At 37.0% G+C, this 18,053-nt stretch overlaps 1 protein-coding gene across 1 annotated transcript in view; it reads left to right on the top strand.

The window, feature by feature from the left end:
- Positions 1 to 18,053, top strand: part of TENM3 (teneurin transmembrane protein 3) — a 692,061-nt gene that overhangs the window by 547,448 nt on the left and 126,560 nt on the right. Inside the window, exon 10 of the mRNA XM_053975063.1 lies at positions 451 to 689. Within this exon, the coding sequence (XP_053831038.1) occupies positions 451 to 689 (239 nt within the window). The remainder of the gene's footprint in view (positions 1 to 450; positions 690 to 18,053) is intronic.

Below are 18,053 nucleotides of genomic sequence, written 5' to 3' on the forward strand. Positions count from 1 at the left end.
TGAAAGATTGCTGTTTTCTTTGTACTTAACCTGGGAAAGCTGTGATAAGTAGTGTGGACTGCAGTCACATTGCTCATTATTGACCTTTTAATGGAGTTCCCTGTAGTCTGTTGCAGAAGCCAACACAAATAAACAGCAGCAGAAAGCCTGTCCCTACTTGTTGGATAAACTATGAGAGACTTCCTCCCTGCTACAGTGTATTTTGGGTAGTTCTGTTTCCTGTCTGGATACCAGTGTATTATTAATGTTATGGGGGCTTTGGTCTTTACTTAAAGGGAAAGTGTCTTTTTATATGTGAGTGTCATGACAAGTTATTGCTTCTATGACCCTTTGTAGATTGGATGTTGTTAGCTATTTGAAAAATAGGCAACATCAAACAAAAGAATTATGATTGCCTGTGCTCCAGCTTGATTTACTTTTATACTTTACCATATGCTCTTTCTTTCACAGGCATTTCCTATTCAAAACAGGAACAGGGACCACACCGCTGTTCAGTACTGCAACGCCAGGGTACACAATGGCATCCGGGTCTGTTTATTCCCCTCCTACTCGGCCACTACCTAGGAACACTCTATCCAGAAGTGCTTTTAAATTCAAGAAGTCTTCGAAGTACTGTAGCTGGAAATGTACTGCACTCTGTGCTGTAGGGGTCTCAGTGCTGCTGGCAATACTGCTGTCCTACTTTATAGGTGAGTCCCATTTTTTATAAGTGCCACTGTGAACAGTGGTGTCTGATGGATTGTACTTGGACTGTGATATACTAACCTTTAACTAGCCAAGTCTTTGGTAACAGTAAAAGCCACACTGATTTAATGAAAAGTCACAATTGTTTAGAGAAATTAGAAAATTTTAATATTTTGCAAGCATTCTGTGACTTGATGGTCAGTGAATTAAATTCAAAGAAGTATTTGAACTACAATTAAATTATGTGGGGTCAAGTTCTTACACAACTATGAGTAAAATATAGGCTGTAAAAATTCCTTGATGTGAATATAACTTTCAGCATATCTTTGGAACTCTTTTCCTCTCATTTTGCTGAAATATTGCTAATACAATCTTCAGGAAAGCTAAGTATCACCTACTTCATCATTACATCCATGTATGTTTGTGTATAGAGCTGGAGCAAAAGTCTAATACAGATGTTTGATTGCAAAATAGGGAAAATAATTGTCCAAGAGACAACATGCAGTGAAGATGTAGACTTCTTCCTCTCTTGTGGGTTGTTTATTTTTAATTATTGTCACTTTTCTCTTATTTGTTTGTCAAATTCCATTTTCCAAATTTTATTTTAGAAAATTTACTTCATTAATTATTTTCATAAATATTCACTATAAATATTATGTGATTTGAGTTTTAGACAGTTAATAGGAGCAGTGGTTGGCTATGAGAAAATGCCCTTGACTTTAATAAGGGAACATAAAAGGATCATTCTCCACTCCTAACTTCCTTTGTATCTTTGTCCAGATTACAGATTTTTTCATCTCTTGAGACCATAAATGGTCTTCAAAGACTTTCTTTTAACTGACTTGTTAATTAGAAGTTTAGGTCACCATGGTTATGGAAATATAAGTATAATGGTCTGTTTTTTGTTACTGGTTGGACACAAGTTTAGGGTCTTGAGGAGTGGAGGAAAGAAAACAGAAAGAAGAGAGTCAAACTCTCTTTCCTTCCCTGTTTTTAAAATCAGTGTTAATTTATAATAGAGCCTAGAAGGTCTTAAGATCCTTAAATCTTCATCGTAGTTGTTCAAACAGCCTTGTTGCATTTCAATACAAGACACAGCGCATAAGCTCTATAGAGCCTTTGAAGTAGTTCTTACTGAGTTGAATCTCCTGTGAACAATGCAAGAAACTGGGTTGCTGAGTAGCTGGAGAAATTCCCCTATGACCCAGCAAAGCTGAGCCCCCTGAGCCCCCTTTCCACCTCAGCTTCCAACCCCAAAGAGCAAAAGACACATACACAAATCTAGAGCTTGCCACTGCTCTTCAGCTTCCTTCAATCATTTGATTTGTGATTATTTTGTGTGAATGTGGCAGGGAGTTTAAAGGTGTGGTTTAGAGTTAAGTTTTGACACGAAATCTTTTTTTAAGTAGGATTGAAATAATCCCACTTATAAAACACATTAAATGTGCTCAGTCTCTGTAATATTGCCTCATAAATCATCAGAAGTAAACATCTGCTACTAAATAAATGCATAAATATGCAAGAAAGAATTCAGCATGAAGTATCACTGTCAGACGCCAGGAAAAACAGCCATACATATAGTAAAACACAGGAGACCTGATTGTGAGCTGAGCTCTACACTTTGCTAGCCCCAAAGAGCCAGATTACTTATGAATCTGAGGGGCATGGGAAGAGAGCTGTACCGGATTATTTCTCCCGCAGGCACATTAAGAAATATAAGCATGTCTAATGCGCCTCTATTCCTGTATTCGGGAGAAAGAACTGAGCTTTCTAGTGAGCGAGAGCTGAAAGCTCCACATATCATTTATTCACGTACCCTGTAAAGAAAAGATAGCTGTACAACATTTCATTTCGTGGGTGCATGCCAGCTCACATCCTAGCTGAAATAATGCACAACAGCCTTCCTCTGCCCACAGTCAACAGGGAGCTCAATGCCTACTGGTGATATTACACATATTTCAGCTAACTCAGCAATCTAAATGTAAAATTCAGCACTCAGAGATGCTCCCTAGAGAACTTTGTGTCCATAAAATCACGAATGGATTGCACTCATTCATATATGTGGTTTTCCCATCTCTGCAGATGTAATATCAGAAATATTTCCCATTTAATAGGCCATCCAAGTATAAATCGGTAGAAATCATTAATGTAAGATGGAAGCACTCCTTCATCTTAGTTGACCATTTCATAGAATGGTTTGGGTTGGAACAGATATTTAAGATCATTTAGTTCCAAACCCCCTGCCATGGACAGGGACACTTTGTGCTAGATCAGGTTGCTCAAAGCGCCAACCAACCTGACCTTGAATACATCCAGGGATGGGGCATCCACAGCTTCTCTGGGCAACCTGTTGCATTGTCTGACCACCTCAAAGCAAATAATTTATTCCTAATATCTAATCTAAACCTGTCATTTCAGTTAAAGCCATTCCCCTTTCTCCCATCTTCATGAGAAGTCCCTCTCCAGGTCTCTTTCAGGTCCCCTTTAGATAATAGAAGGCTGCTGTAAGGTCTCCCCAGAGCCTTCTCTGAACAATCCTACTTCCTTTTAGTCTGTCTTCAGAGGAGACATGTTTCATAACATAGGTGTGAAAGGGAAATGACTGAGTAGGAAATTGGTTGTAATGTAAAAACAAGGGAAGGATTGCAGTATTGTGTGACCCCTAGCACGCTGTGATATGCTTCCACTGCAGTGGTCTGGCAGCTCTACTGAAGTTTACAGCAGCTGAAATGGCATGTCACATTTGTATAGCCAGTTTGAGACATGTTCTGAACTTCACAGAAATACATTGCCACAAGTGTGAAAATGCTACCTCCTTGTAGCATTTGCATGAAAGAATGAATTCAATATGAAGTATCACTGTTAAGAGCTGGGAAATCACCCATTTTGCAGCATGATTGCAGCAAAATATGCCAGTACACGTTGATAAGGTGTGGCTGATGTCCATTGTGTGACTGTGGCAGCTGCAGACTGAAGGACTAAGAGACCGTTTTTCCAGTGAGTGGTGGTGTGACCCAGCCCTTCTCAGAATTGCAGAGATGAACATGCCATGCTCAGGCTTATTTTAGTTACAGTGAGTATGGGGTAGAGAAAGTGACTTGAGATCTTGCTGCCTCTGATCAGGCGACATAAGGCAGAAGAGACAGTTTGCTAGACTTCATGTCTGCCTTTGCAGAACTGCTCAGTCAATTACTGCTCTGTCAATTAGCCCAGCCAGAGGAAGGAGCTGCATCAAGAGTCTGGTATGTCTTGCACTTCTTCCATTACTCTGACAGGAAAGACTCCTACGTTTACAAAGTCTGCAAAGATGAGGTGAGAGCAGAAAGTGTCAGCATGGGTAAAGACCAGAGCAAACACTACACTCTAAAGCCACTTAATGCAGTCTTGGGGATCACAAGGAATTGAAAATGTTATTTCAGTCTAAAGGAAAGTCTTCCCATGCATTCTTGCATTTCTAGCCCTCGTGGTCTCTCTCAACCATTTTGCAATGTACAAAATATTTAAACTTATTATTCCTATCAATTAGACCTGCTAAGAGAAAATAGAAGGGAGTTGTTGAAAATGTTGGTCCTTTGCTTAGAGGCTTTATCTACTGTTAAATGGTTGAGAAAGAAATAAAGCAGCAGAAACACGCAAGTGCTGAACCAAAAGATTGTGTAGCAACATATAGAAGACAGGAATTAAAAATAGCTTTTGTTTAAAGTCAAGGATTTAAGGAAAAGCTCCCTGAAATAATGGATTACAAAATGGAGAGTAAAGAATTTAAACTGCCTTATTTTGGGATCAAGTTTACACTGGAATTTCTTTAAGCTGCTCATTTGCTTAACTTATGTCTGTAATCAGATTTGCAGCCAAGAAAAAAAAGCAACCTTTTTTTTCCAACATGAAGATTTTCAAATCTTTTTCCCTGTTTGGAAGACTAGGGAGAGCAGTATTAAATATAAACCATTAAAGAGTAAGAAGAATTAAGTTGCCTTTGTTTGACCTCTTTCTATATAGACATTAACAGTTTTAACCAACATGGTACACAGTCCATGTGAAGCCAGAAATAGAGTTCAGCTTTACAGTGTGGAGACAACACAGAACTTAGTCCTTTGTTTCCCCATGGCTTACTGCCTCCTTCAGCATCCATCACTTGCAGTGAATGAATGAATAAAAGGAAAGTTCTGAAGAGCACCTCCTAGCTCAAAAATGAGCACCAAGTCAAAATTTCATTAATAACCATCATCCTTCAATTCCACGTTTCGGGATTTTCCATGAACACTTGGGTTTTACTAAGTGAAGGAGCTTAGTTGTTCTTGAATGTGATTTTTTCCTAACAGAAAAATCCACTGTGTAATTATAGAGAACTAACCAGTCAGAAGGAGTTGTTTCCAATATGTTGTTGCATATCACAGACTCTGACCAGCTGTATTAACAAACTGATTTGTGCTGTACTAATTATTTCTCTTGTAATGTGGATTCAGCAATTAATGGATGAAAGTAATGAGAATTTGGGGACCTCAGAACCCCTCTTTCTTCCCCAGGAGTTGCTCTAGCAATTGATTCTCCACTGCCAATGGCACTCTGTTGACATTGTCTAAATCAATACAAGAAATCACTGCCATTTTCACTGTACATGGAACTGAAGAGGGTAGCAGTTCACTTCCTCAGTCAGTGCTGGAACTGCACAATACTGGATTCAGTTAACTAAGCATGAAGAGCTGTACACCGAAAAATTGCAGGCATCTGTCATGAATTTTGTCTTATGTCTGCTAAATATGTTTCCATGAACATAAAACATCATTTGAATGCACAGTAGGGCCTGAGCTATTTAGTCAGGCTTTTCCTGTCCCGACTGTTTCACAGCAACCTGTCATACTTTCAAGTCATTGAGCACTTCACTCTTTGTGTAACTTGGGATTGATCATTTTGTTAGCCTTATCTCAGCAGTCAGTGGTCAGAACAAGAATATACACCAGTCAGCTATTCATTGTGATAAAGCAAGTATTCATATGTTGGTGATAACAGAAGGGCATCTCTTCTGTAGGAAGAAAAGAAAACAAAACAAAAAAAAACCCAAACAAACAAACAAAAAAGTAATTTTATTTCATTTAAAAGGCCGCATGATTATTTTTGTCACTATTGCCTTCATCACTTCACCTCTTTCTTTATCTATCAGTACTTTTTTCCTACTTAAGCAAATACAATTTGGACAAAAAAAAAAAGCTAATATTTAGACTTAACAGATAAAATATCTTATGGGAAAGCATATATTTTAGTTGGTACTTCATTCTATGGGAAACAGTAGAAAAACCTGGGTTCTGCTATGACGCAGATAACCATACAATCATGATGAAAGTTTCAAATGAAATGTGAATGGAAAAGATGCCAGACTAGAAAGCCATGTTTGGTAATGACAGATAATTAATATTTTCTACACTGTATAAAAATAGCTGCATTGTGCTTATTTTGCCATTATAATAATAAGCACTCATGCTTTTTGTCTGTCTAAAAATATTACTGTTTTATCATCATCCCAAAATATTAAAAATAAGCTGAACATTTTGTGCCAGTATATTTCAAATAATGGACAACAGTCTTCCGAGTTATCTCAAAAATTTCCTGAGAATAAGAACAGAGCAACTTAAGAGGTTTTTAGGTAGAAAGAGAAGAAGGAAATGTCCAGGAAAAATAGCAAACAAGTTTCATTATTAGAGGAGACTGACGCATCAGAAGGATGTGAATTGTGAAAGGTAGTGTGTGACTGTCTGAGGTGAGTTTTAAGTAATTGTTAAAAATTATTTAATTATCTGTTTCTGTAGACTGAGACTAACTTCCTATGTCTTCAGTGCTATTTCTGAGTTTATTGTCGGTGGTTCTCTTATATTAGTCAGGATTTAGTGTGACAGGTGCTGGCATTCACAGATCTTCCCAGATTGTGGAGAACCAGCTGCCCTTCCTGTTGGGTTCAGTGGCAGAAGTCATAGTAGGGCAGAACCACTCTCCATAACTAATTGATTTACAGCCATGGCAATTACAGAACTAAATTTTGTGACTAAAGCAATGACTAAATATACCTAAGAATCTATTTTACTTTATCAATAAAGAACAATGTAATATTTCTTTTTTGATTGCAATGCCAAGTTAACATTATTCTGCTGTTTGTAAAGCTCAGTTACTGCCAGCAATGAGGAAAACAACTTAATTAATAATGCCATCTAAATGGAATTTTTATTGCAATACCCAGCATAGGTATTGTAATGAACAGGCATGAGGGAGAATATGGTTTAATTGCCATTAATCACCTTACCTTTCATTATGCGTTTATAGAAACTGTTTTTCTTTTTGACATACATCTAATTTTGAGTATTGTAATGTTATTGTCACTGAGAGTTTCATCAAGAACTTTTGGCTTTCTTCCTTCTCTTCCCATTTCTGTCTGCTTCACTCAGTTTTGCTGGGACCTTAGCTATGTCTGGAGCTTCACTGAGGTGTGTGGGTTGAAAATATGTTCCCTGTCTACAGATATGTGGCAGATTTTTACAGTTAGCTAGGTTTTTGCTCTCAGCCAATTTGTTTTTCCAACAAAATAAAGCCATGAGGTAAACTAATATATTTATATATCTGATTCTTAAAAAAAAAAAAAAAAATCGGTTTTCCTTTTGATCTATTTTCATCATTTGAAGGAAGTACTCTGAGATTTTACAGTCTACCAAATTTACCTATCACAATCTATTCAAACTCCCATGCAAAAACCTACAGCAGGGAAACTTCTCTTATGTAAACCTTTCTGAGAAAGCATGCCAGCTATCTAAGCACAGCTCTTTAGCATTGTCTGATTGCACCACTTAGTAGAACCACATTGATGTTCTCATGTTCTTGCTCACTGTGTGCTTGTATCTGGATTTGTGAAGACAGCCAGTGTCTCCAGCACTGTAGAAAGTACATCACTTGTTGCAAAGTGCAGACTGACTACTCATTTTAGCAATGCATAGGGCTTTTAGGGAAGGTTTCATGTGTCTCTGGTGCATTTGGAGGCAGCAGCAATGTTCCTTGTCATCTTCTGTTCAAAATTAGAGCTTGATGGGATTTGGAAGTGGCAGCCTGTCAAATTAAGAATCTTTGGATTAGGTACATAGTGATGTTTCTCTTCTGTCCAGAGTGGATGTTTCCAGATCTGTCTTAGCTGCGAGTGTCAGGAGCAGCCAGAAGCTGGCTGCCTCTGATGGCGGGCCATGTGTAGGGCTCTGCCTTCCCAGCACGTGTGGCTCTGCTCTGTGCCTGACAAAATGTGTGTGCCTGTTGTTTTAGACATCAGTGCCACATGTTGCTCTCTCCTGTTTCAACTGAACCTTCAGTGTGAGGTCAGATACCCAGCACAATGATTTAGCAGCTAGAAAACCACCTCCTGAAATTTCTTAAGGATTTTAACTCCTGAATGGACCTTAGAATAGTCCTTGAAGTGTGAAGTACTTACCTCCAGCTTCCATTTCAGGACTTAAAAATCTTTAAAAGTAGAATCACAAAAGCCAGATAATTGATAAACGTAGCCCTTGCCTTACTAACAACTAATACTGGTTCAGGCAACTCTTTTCACTCACTCCTGACATGTGCTTGGTAAAGGGCAGTATTCAGATACAAATGTGAATTTCCACACTGGTTTTTTGTATTAAAATGAGGCTTAATATTACAGCTAGTACTTCCATGATTTTGTGCATTACAGAGGTTTTCAGCTCTGTCTAACATGTGATCAAATTATTTTTCTAAGGTATCCCAAAGCTATGAATTTTAGATAACTGCATGAGTTTCATACAATGTTTACAGCATTGGCGATGAGCTCATTGGCCTTTCTTAGAGTGGAAATATTTTGTAAATAATAATGTAATTTCTTCTGTTCACCACATTCTTTCTTTCAAGACTGGGAGACAGACATAGAATGACTAGTCCAAAATTGAAGTTGTTGTACTTTACCACCTTATTGAGCTGAAAGTGTTTTTAACATCTTTTTTGAAATAGTACAAAATCTAAACATGTCGAACATCTGTCTTGAAGGATCAGCATGAAATATACTTTCTTGCCTCTTGCAAGAATACTGTTGTGGATAATGTTTTTGGCTGATGTTTTTAAAGTAAAGATCTCATTGCTGTGTTCCAGATTAAGTGCAAAGCATAATATTACTGTTTCAGGTGTGCAGGGAATTCGTACTTGGTTGGTGTTGTGGATGTCACTTGCTATTATTGTTCGTGGCACTGAGAATAAAACGTTCATTGAGAAAGATAATCCTCACACGAAAGGATGTAGGAACATGTAATTGACAATCAGGAGGTTAAAAGAGACTTGACAAGATTTCAAGAGATTAAAAAAGTTAATCTGTCATGGTACACCTCTGCTCCAAAGGCTTCTATTCTAATTAAGATTCATCACAAGCTTTTTAGCAATAGTCCTGTCACCCTTGCACTTTTACCCAGTGGAGAAAATTGAAACTCAGTAATTCTGGTAATATAAGAGATGTAGTAATAATCTGAAGGATGACATGATGATGACATGATGATGACATGTAAGTCCCACACATCATGTTGTGAAGCAGTATGATATTTTCTCAAAATATGGATGCTGCTTTCAGGAAAACAGAAGTCTCTTGCAAGCAAGTTTTGTAGAGATGTGTGTCCTGCACTCCTGCTATAGTCTTCTGACTGACTCTCAAATATTAGCAATTTTTCAGACTAATGAGATATTCTGTTAAAATGCACTGGTTTTTGGTTGAGAGCAATCTTAGAGTAGTTTAAGAGGTATTCTTTGTATTTTATCAGTCCAGGTAAACATGTAGTTTATTTTAGTAGTAGGCAAATATGTGTAATTCTTCAAGTTAATGCTTATGTTTAAGAAATTTTGCAAAGCAGATATTTGCTTGGGTGATTACTTGACTTGTTGTGGACATAGGATCTTCTCTTCTTTGCTGGTAGTTTCAATTAATTTCTATCTCATGCCTGTGAAGAAAGAAGCCCACTCTTAGATATATGCTGTCTGCTGTGATATTTGAATTACAATACATGTATTAAAGCTGGTCGTTTTGTGTATAAATTACATCTTTACTGTAAACTGCAATATTTTCTTTGTTTATTTCTTTGAAGAGAACTGCTTGTTCTCTTTTTGAATGCTTTAAAAAAAGTCATGTTGTTAAAACTGTCTGACTTAGATGAGATTTTGGTAAACCTCTCCATACGCCAGCACTGTAGAATGAAAAGGTCGAGTACATGTGTCCAACCTTGCTTCAAGCAATACCATTTGATATTACATTTATGGCTGAGATCACAAGAACACATGTGTTTTATTTGGGTGTAATTACCCCACTGCAGGGATAAATTATGGATGAAAGTTAGATGTTCTCTGAAGTAGACAGGAAATTGATGCCATTTCAGACAACTCCATTCACAAAAAAAATGCTCCAAGCCCACTGTCTCTTAGGAATTGTCACCTTTAGCAGCATTTGTAGTTTTATAATCCAAGAAAAAGAAATGTGCTACAACTGTGTCAATGACATGGACATTTGCATTTCAGAAGCTTATTTTTCCTCAATAATAAAACAAATAAAACAAAACCAGAGTGGTTTTGACAATATATGATAAAATAGGATCATACAAATGTGTGTCTTTTACTAGTTCAGAGAAGCAGTACTAGGGAGGGGGCGGGGGTTAGGTATATAAATGAATATCAGTTATTTGGAAAACTACTTAGTTCCAGAAACCTGTAAGTATAGAAATAGGAATTTTTCCTATACGTTTTTTTTATTTAAAAATACTTCTAAGTTACCCTTGTTATGGTACAGGAAGAGTAGTATTTTTGTTTCAATAATACTCGTTGAAAACTAAAATATCCAGCTGCATAGAGTTAACCTACCGCTAACCACTGATTTCCTGAGGTGTAACACAGTAACTGGGTACAATAAATTTATCTTTAAATTTATCTTTTTGGTGAAATCTCCAAGCTTATCTGTTGTTTTACCTTCTCTTTCATCTTTGAAATGCCAAGTCTCACAGCCCTTTTTATTAAGGCAATTTTGCCAGACAGTGGGTCCTTATTTGACTCACTCAAAATCTTTTCACACTGCTAAGTAAAAATTACTTATGTTTTGAAATTATTTCCCAGGTTTTTAATTATTTCTCCAGCAACTTCTTTCCTGCCTCCTCTTAGTACTCTAAAGTAGAGGTAATGAAACTGAGGTATCCACATTTGAAAAGGAAAGATGCAATCCTTACTGTTATTTCAATTCACCTTTAGCCAAAATTAGAGAACAATTTTAAAACACATCCTTTTTACTGATCTAATGTCTTTTCACACATTAAAAGGAGTAATTGGTTTTCTCTCTCAATTTTATAAGTGACTATTACTTTAGAGCTAAGATTGGCTGTTCTTAATATCACCTGTAAGATTTTATTGTGCAGTGTTGTGGCTGATTTAACTTTAAAGGGAAAAAAAATCAATGTGAAACTGTAATCCTAACTTGTTTTTTCCAAGGCTTAGATAATTGATACAAAATACAAAGTGGTTTGCAAACTGACTTGCAAGCAATTCACTAGCCTTACAAACAATTAACAGTAAGTTTGTCTTTATGTCACAGTTTCCTTCCATAAATCATGTATGGTAAATTGTTTTTTCTGTTGATACTATTTTTCCTGTACCTACAGTATAACTTTGCTTACAGGAATAGTTTCATAAAAAACAGATTTCAGCTTAGTGGAAGAACATGGTGTGTTATTCCAATGTACATAAAACATATTAATGACGATATAATAAAGGATGCTCTATCTAATAGCCAATCCCTAGAGTGGTGGGGATGTTTCAATAAGAGGATGACTGCAATCACTGAGCTGTTGTAAACCCTGGGGTTTTGAACCAAAGGTTTGCGTGAGAGTATTTGCTTATGCAGATAGCTAACGGCTTACAAGTTTACACTGGAGGTGTTGAGGTAAGGTAGAGTTGGCCCCCTTGAAGGTGAACTCAGCACATCCATTCTGTTTTTTAATATGGATTGAAGAGGAAATTCTTTGGGCTTGCAAGTTTATCTGCATGTAGTGGTTGGCTTATGCATCTACATAATTGTGCTGTTCAAGTAGATGAGTGGTAATTACAATGGAGAGGTCTGAATCACCATGAAGAAGTTTTGTAAAGAGGTTATAGGTTATTTTCTTTTGGCCTCAATCATATACCTTTGATCTACAAGTGGACTGCTGTAATTGTGATATCATGAAGCCTGAAAAACAGCAAAGGATTAGAAAACCTATATATTGACTTGCACGTTCAATCAACTTGCATATGATCTCAGCAGGAAATTCAAAACAAAAGCTAATTTATGGAAAAATATGGAGTTCTAATCACAGTTTAGCTCCGTGGGGTTCCAAATAACATACTACAATCTCTACATGCAGATGCTTTCATCTTACATTTCAGATTTGGTGACATTCCAAAAGTTCTTATCAAGCCTTATTATCATCTTTTATTAAAGCTTATTACATTTATCCTTATTGCATGTTTGCTGTAATATTCTGTCATTCTTAATATGGAATAAAAAAGCTTTGATCTTTTTTAGCCAGTCATGAGATGGAAATATGCAACACAAGTGTTTCACTATATAGTATAAACTCCCAGCTCGGTGTGTCCTTTGAACATTGCTTTAATTGGCCCCTGGTTTTTTTTCCTTTGATTCATAAATCTTTTCATCAGACTGCATTTCTCTGTGCCATCAACATGCAAATAGGCTATACATGATCATATAGTGCCACTTAATTATATCTCTCAAGAGGTTTGTGGTGGTTTTGTTGGGTTTGGGTTTGGGGAGGTTGGTTTCTCTGTAATAAATAAGGCTTTTGAACCATAAGAATGGTTGGACCACTTCATCAACCTAAGAAAGGGGTTTCCAGTTAATTTTGAGACATTACATTGTCATTGGTCTTCTTAACACTATGGGGGTGTGATCTAAAGCAAGACTTCTGTCGGAGTTGTGAAAAAAACCTAAAAAAAACTAAAAAAAACTAAAATAGGTAAAAAAACCCATGAGCTTCAGCTTTTTGCTAGAAAGCAAATTTAAGGAAGAAAAGGAAAAAGTTATAGAATGAGAAACAATAAAATAAAAAATCTCTCAAGGAACACAGAAAAGTTATTAGCCTGTAGTCTTAACCTGGTCTTGACACATGTAAATCAGGGAAATTTTCTTCTCCCCCATAATATTTAAAATCATTGATTATGACTATTAGACAGAAACCCAAAATTTACAGAATGTTTTTCCTGTTTTTGTATGAACAAAACAACCCTTGCTTCAAATGAGTGCACAGTCCAGTATGTACTTCCCATAATTTCTGTACTTGTAATGATTTTTCACCATCTTTCTAGACTGAACAGTATTAGTTGGGGGGAAAAAAAAAGTTTTGTTGAGGAGAAAGCCCAGGATAATACTAATGACTATTTAGATATAGTGGAGATTATTACAAAATTGAGTAAGTTTGCTGTTCGTCACAATAAATGGACAAATCTGAAACAAGACATAATAGATATATCTTATTTAAATAAGAAGCTACTGAAAAATTATCTTTGTTTCTGTTGTAAGAAATCTGGATTCTCCCTTAAGCTTTGAATGTGCCTTGTATAATGGAGTTGACAGAATCAGACCATTGTTACGTAAAGGTCCCTGGCTTGACAACTGAAATGAGACATCTAGCCATACAAGTTTTCATAGGAATAAAGGTTCCATCTTGGGGTGAATATAGTAAAAATATTTACATCAAGACTACCACACATCTTTCTTAGCAGTTCAAATGCAACAATACTTTAAAGTGCCATGTGATCATCTTTGATTAGCAGTCAAAGACAGTAAGTTTATGCACAGTAGATAGCTGATATACCTTTGTTGCTATATTTTTTTAGGCAAAATTTTTTCATGTTTTGCAAATTCATTGTTAAAAGGTTCCAAGAGAAAATAAAGAGTAGACAAGACAGGTTGGATTTTTTTTGCAGATGAAACAGTAAAATCAATGGACCCATTCAACTGTTCAGGATAAAAGGGAAAATATCAGTTTTTCAGTTACTATATTGATCTAGGTATTACTAGGTTTTTCATATAGCACTCTACTAAAATGTTTTACATTCAGTGTATATGTTCAGCAACTTTCATATGATGCTGCTGGTGACTAATCGTTTGAAGGTGCTCAAAAGCATGTACTTTAAAAAAGGTACTCAAAAGCATGTGTTTTAAATTTAGAAGTAACAGGGGTTTTATGGATTTGAGAAAAACCAGTAATAAATAAAGAACTTGTCTTTGTAATTTTTAATTCACGTTATTTAAGATTTTAATTAACTATTTTTAATTCACTATTTGATCTGCAACAACATCCAAGGTATCCTATTATCTTAGAAAAAAGCAAAAGAATGCAAATCACTGACAGTTCATTTGCACATCTTCTGGTCCACTTCAAGTCCTTCAGAATAAAATAGGTTTAGATTCTAATTATGTCTGCAAGAAAAGTATACGGGAGATAATTTTAAAAACCACTTCAATGTTCAAATATTTCATTTTAAAATGTATTGCCAACAGGGAGATGAACTAGAAGATAATCCTTCAACAAGATTGAGCAATAATTGCAATTTACTTAGTTTAAATTATAATCTTCTTTGCATTGCTTTAAATATAAATTATGTTCGCTTTTCCTTGTGTTCAAGTGTGCATAAAGATTTTTCAATTAATTCTAAGGAAGCAATTTTTAAAATCATGGTTTCAAAATATCAGCACCCAGAAATATGTAGCAGTGGCAGTCCTGGAACATGAGTTCAATAACTTAGCAAGGAGCTCATCTTCAAACACAGCTTCATGAATAATAAGACTTGATTTCCATACCTTGTAAAACACATGGGAGAAGGGAAGGAGGGTCACCAATATCATTCAGTTCCTCTTGCCAACTTCCCCTATGGTGTTGAGTTCTTTATGTTCATAGAACATATGCCATAGGCCTTATCTCCAGAGGTTTTGGGAAGATGCTTGCTCTTTAGAGACAGCCAGTGTTTTTTCTTTCTGCTGTCTAGTGTTACTTTTTAATTCGTCGCTATTCTAAGAAAAGCTGGAGGAGCATTGCAAGTCCATTTCCCAATTTAGGCAATTCTGTTTCTTTTTCTTTCTACTTAAAAGAATCCTCTTACCTGTGAGTTCTTGTTCTTCTGGAATGCCCTGTGTCACCTTAACAATTCTTTCCTGCAAAAAACAAATTGCCGTATTCAGAATGGAAGGTTGCGTGTTGCTGGCACTTCTGACTGGTACTTCAGAGGTTTACCTCTTCCATTACTGCAGGACTGCTTCTGTGAATAAAGCCTCTGCTTGTGTGTGTATGGTTTTGTTTGTACATCATTATGATCTGCATTTGTGATTCTTTCACCTGCACAGCTCACAGGGTGTTTGCCCCTTGTGTTTCATGTGAGCATATTTGTCGCTTACAGTACTTTAGAAAAAGGTGCAGTTGATCCTGGTGAGTTATGATAGAGACAACCTTGAATTTTGATGAGAACAGTATATAAGTTTCTCTGGCTTTTAGTGTATATTGCTACCCATTTCTACCAAGAAAAAAAATTCTGATAGTCATACACCCCAGAATTGTGTGTATATTCACATCCAATCTAAACTTTGTTTCTGTTTAAAGCTACACTGGATACTGGATAATGCTAATACATGTCTATTTCCTTTATGAACTAGCTGTCCTATCCTCATAGCATTCAAGTGTATGAGAAGAGGGGAAAAAATTCAGAAAAGTCCAATTCTTCCTAAATGGTAGAACAGGTACATTAATTGGTGTTCTGTTACAATTCTTTTTTGTGCCTCTCATAATTTTGGCAGAAGAGAACTTTGAGACATTGAGCAAGGCAGCAAATGCAGCAGGTATGCAGTCGAATGCAGCGGGTAGTTGTCAGCCCTCACAGTTCTAGTTCTGTCATTTAGTTAAAAAAATTATCCATCTTACACTACCTACTAATAAAGGACGGATTTCTTTTTGGATGCAAGAAAGTCCTGGAGAGTGTTTTGAAGTGATAATACAGTGTATTTCTCAAGAACGAGTTTCTTGTAAAGGTAATGCTTAAAGCACCAAATTACTAGCTTGAGAAAGGAGCATGCATAACAAATGGGCAACTTCTTCCTGAAGATTATTGCAAAATGTTTTACACAGTGTAAACTAGTAATGGGTTTTTTTCAAGTGTTTGCTGTGAAATGTTTTCTTAGTTGCTATTTTAATTATTGAAGGAAGGCTTTGTAAACTGATTACAAACTAAAATAACTAGACTTCAGTGATCTCAAGATCAACCAAGCTTAAAAAAGCAGTTTTAAGACGGTTCAGAAACTCTTCAGTGAACTGTGTGGTGACAGATGGCAAGTTTACCCAATTGCCTACAACAAATGATAGCATTTTTATGTTAGCATTAAGGCTGCTGTTGGTACAAATGTACTCTTTTAATTTGAGCTCTGAATATTTGAATATCCCACTCCATTGGCAGGGCGAGGGGGAAAGAGGAGGGTAAGAGCCATTGTTAATTTGGTTACTGCTTTTATGTTTGGGATTTGTTCTGGTGAATTTAGTCATATTCACCAGCACCACACACACACACAGGCACTGGTAGTATGTTCATGCCAGATCCAAGAGAGTTTTCTCATCTCTGATGCCTCTTCTTTCCACTCTGTTAGAGGGAATGCACTCCTCACCACACTCTAAAGGGTGGCCATGCAGATAATTTGTCCAGTAGCAGTACAAATGTCATCTTAAACAACTCAGTCCAAAGGTAAATGCTAGCAGAGCTTCAGCAAATGAAGAACTCTTGGTAGCTAGAGATTACTTTGCAGAACAGATGTAGGGACTGAAACAGCAGAATAGGTAGAAGATCCTGGAATCCCTGATTAAAGATGGTATGTTTTTTCATAAATTTAAGTTAAAATTAATAAAATTAATTAAAATTAAGGGGGTTTTTTTGAGTTTACAAAAATGTAACTATTTAATCATAGGTTGAATAGTTAAAAATGGAAAAGACCTTTAAAATCATCAAGTCAAATCGTCAACCATGTTCACCATTAAACCATGTGCTGAAGAGCCATATCCACAGTTTTTTTGGGATGGTGATCCTTCCAGGGATGATGACTTCACTACTTCCCTGGGCAGTCTGTTCCAATGTTTTACAATCCTTGACATGAAAACATTTTCTCTTACTACCTAATCTAAACCTCCTGGCTTAATTTAAGGCCATTTCCTCTTGGCCTGTTACTTGTTACATGGGAGAAGAAATGGACACTCACCTTACTAAAACCTACTTTCAGGTTGTAGGAATCGTGAGGGTCTCCCTGAACCTCATTTTCTCTGGGCTAAGCAACCCCAACTTCATCAGTTGCACCTCATAAAACTTGTGCTCCAGACCCTTTACCAGCTTCATTGCCTTTCCCTGGATGTGCTTCGGTACCTCAATGTATATGTTGCATGATGGCACTCAAGATGATCTGCTCCGTGACCTTGCCCGGCACTGAGGTCAGGCTGACAGGTCTGGAGTTCCCTGGAACCTCCATCTGGCCCTTCCTGTAGATAGGTGTCACATCATTCAACTTCAGTCACCTGGGACAGCCACACTTGACCAGAGCTGCTGGTAAATGACTGGAGGTGGCTTGCTGAGCTCTTCTGCCAGCTCCCTCACTACTCAGGTGAATCCCATCTGTCCCCATGAACACGTATGCACCTAAGATGCATAGCAGGTCACTGACAATTCCCTTCCAGATTATGTGGGCTTCATTCTGCTCTCTGACTCTTGTCTCCCAGGTCCAGGGGCTGGATACCTTGATGACAACTGGTCCTGTTAATTAACAACTGAGGCAACAAATGCCTCAGGCTTTTCCTCTTTTGTCACTGTTTTCCCAAGAAAGGATGGAGGGTTTTGGCCCTCCTTTTCTTGCTGATATGTTTGTGTAATCATTGGTTGTCTTTTATAGCAATGGATGGATTAAGGTGGGCTTTGGTCCTCCTAATTTTCTCCCCACATGGCCTCACAACACCTTGTAGTTCTGAGCTGCCAATGCCTTTTTTGAGGGATGATAAACTCCCTTTTTCCCTGAGTTCCATTCAAAGCTCTCTGTTCATTCAGGATTGTGTTCTTCTCCACCAGCCCACCTTTCAGCACTAATCCTGTGCTTCTAAGATTTCCTTCTTTATAGCATGTCCAGCTTTCCTGGACTTCTTTACCTGAGATATCATCATCTGTTTTTCTGCTTAATAACTATCCTGTTCCACATTGGAAGCAATCATCCCAGTCTTGATACAAGTAAGAGGAGGCTTTTGTTAGCATTTGTGGGCACATTTGGAATTGTGACAACCCATCTTTTC

This window comes from Vidua macroura, chromosome 4 (genome assembly GCF_024509145.1).
Source record: "Vidua macroura isolate BioBank_ID:100142 chromosome 4, ASM2450914v1, whole genome shotgun sequence".
Taxonomy (NCBI): Eukaryota; Metazoa; Chordata; class Aves; order Passeriformes; family Viduidae; genus Vidua; species Vidua macroura.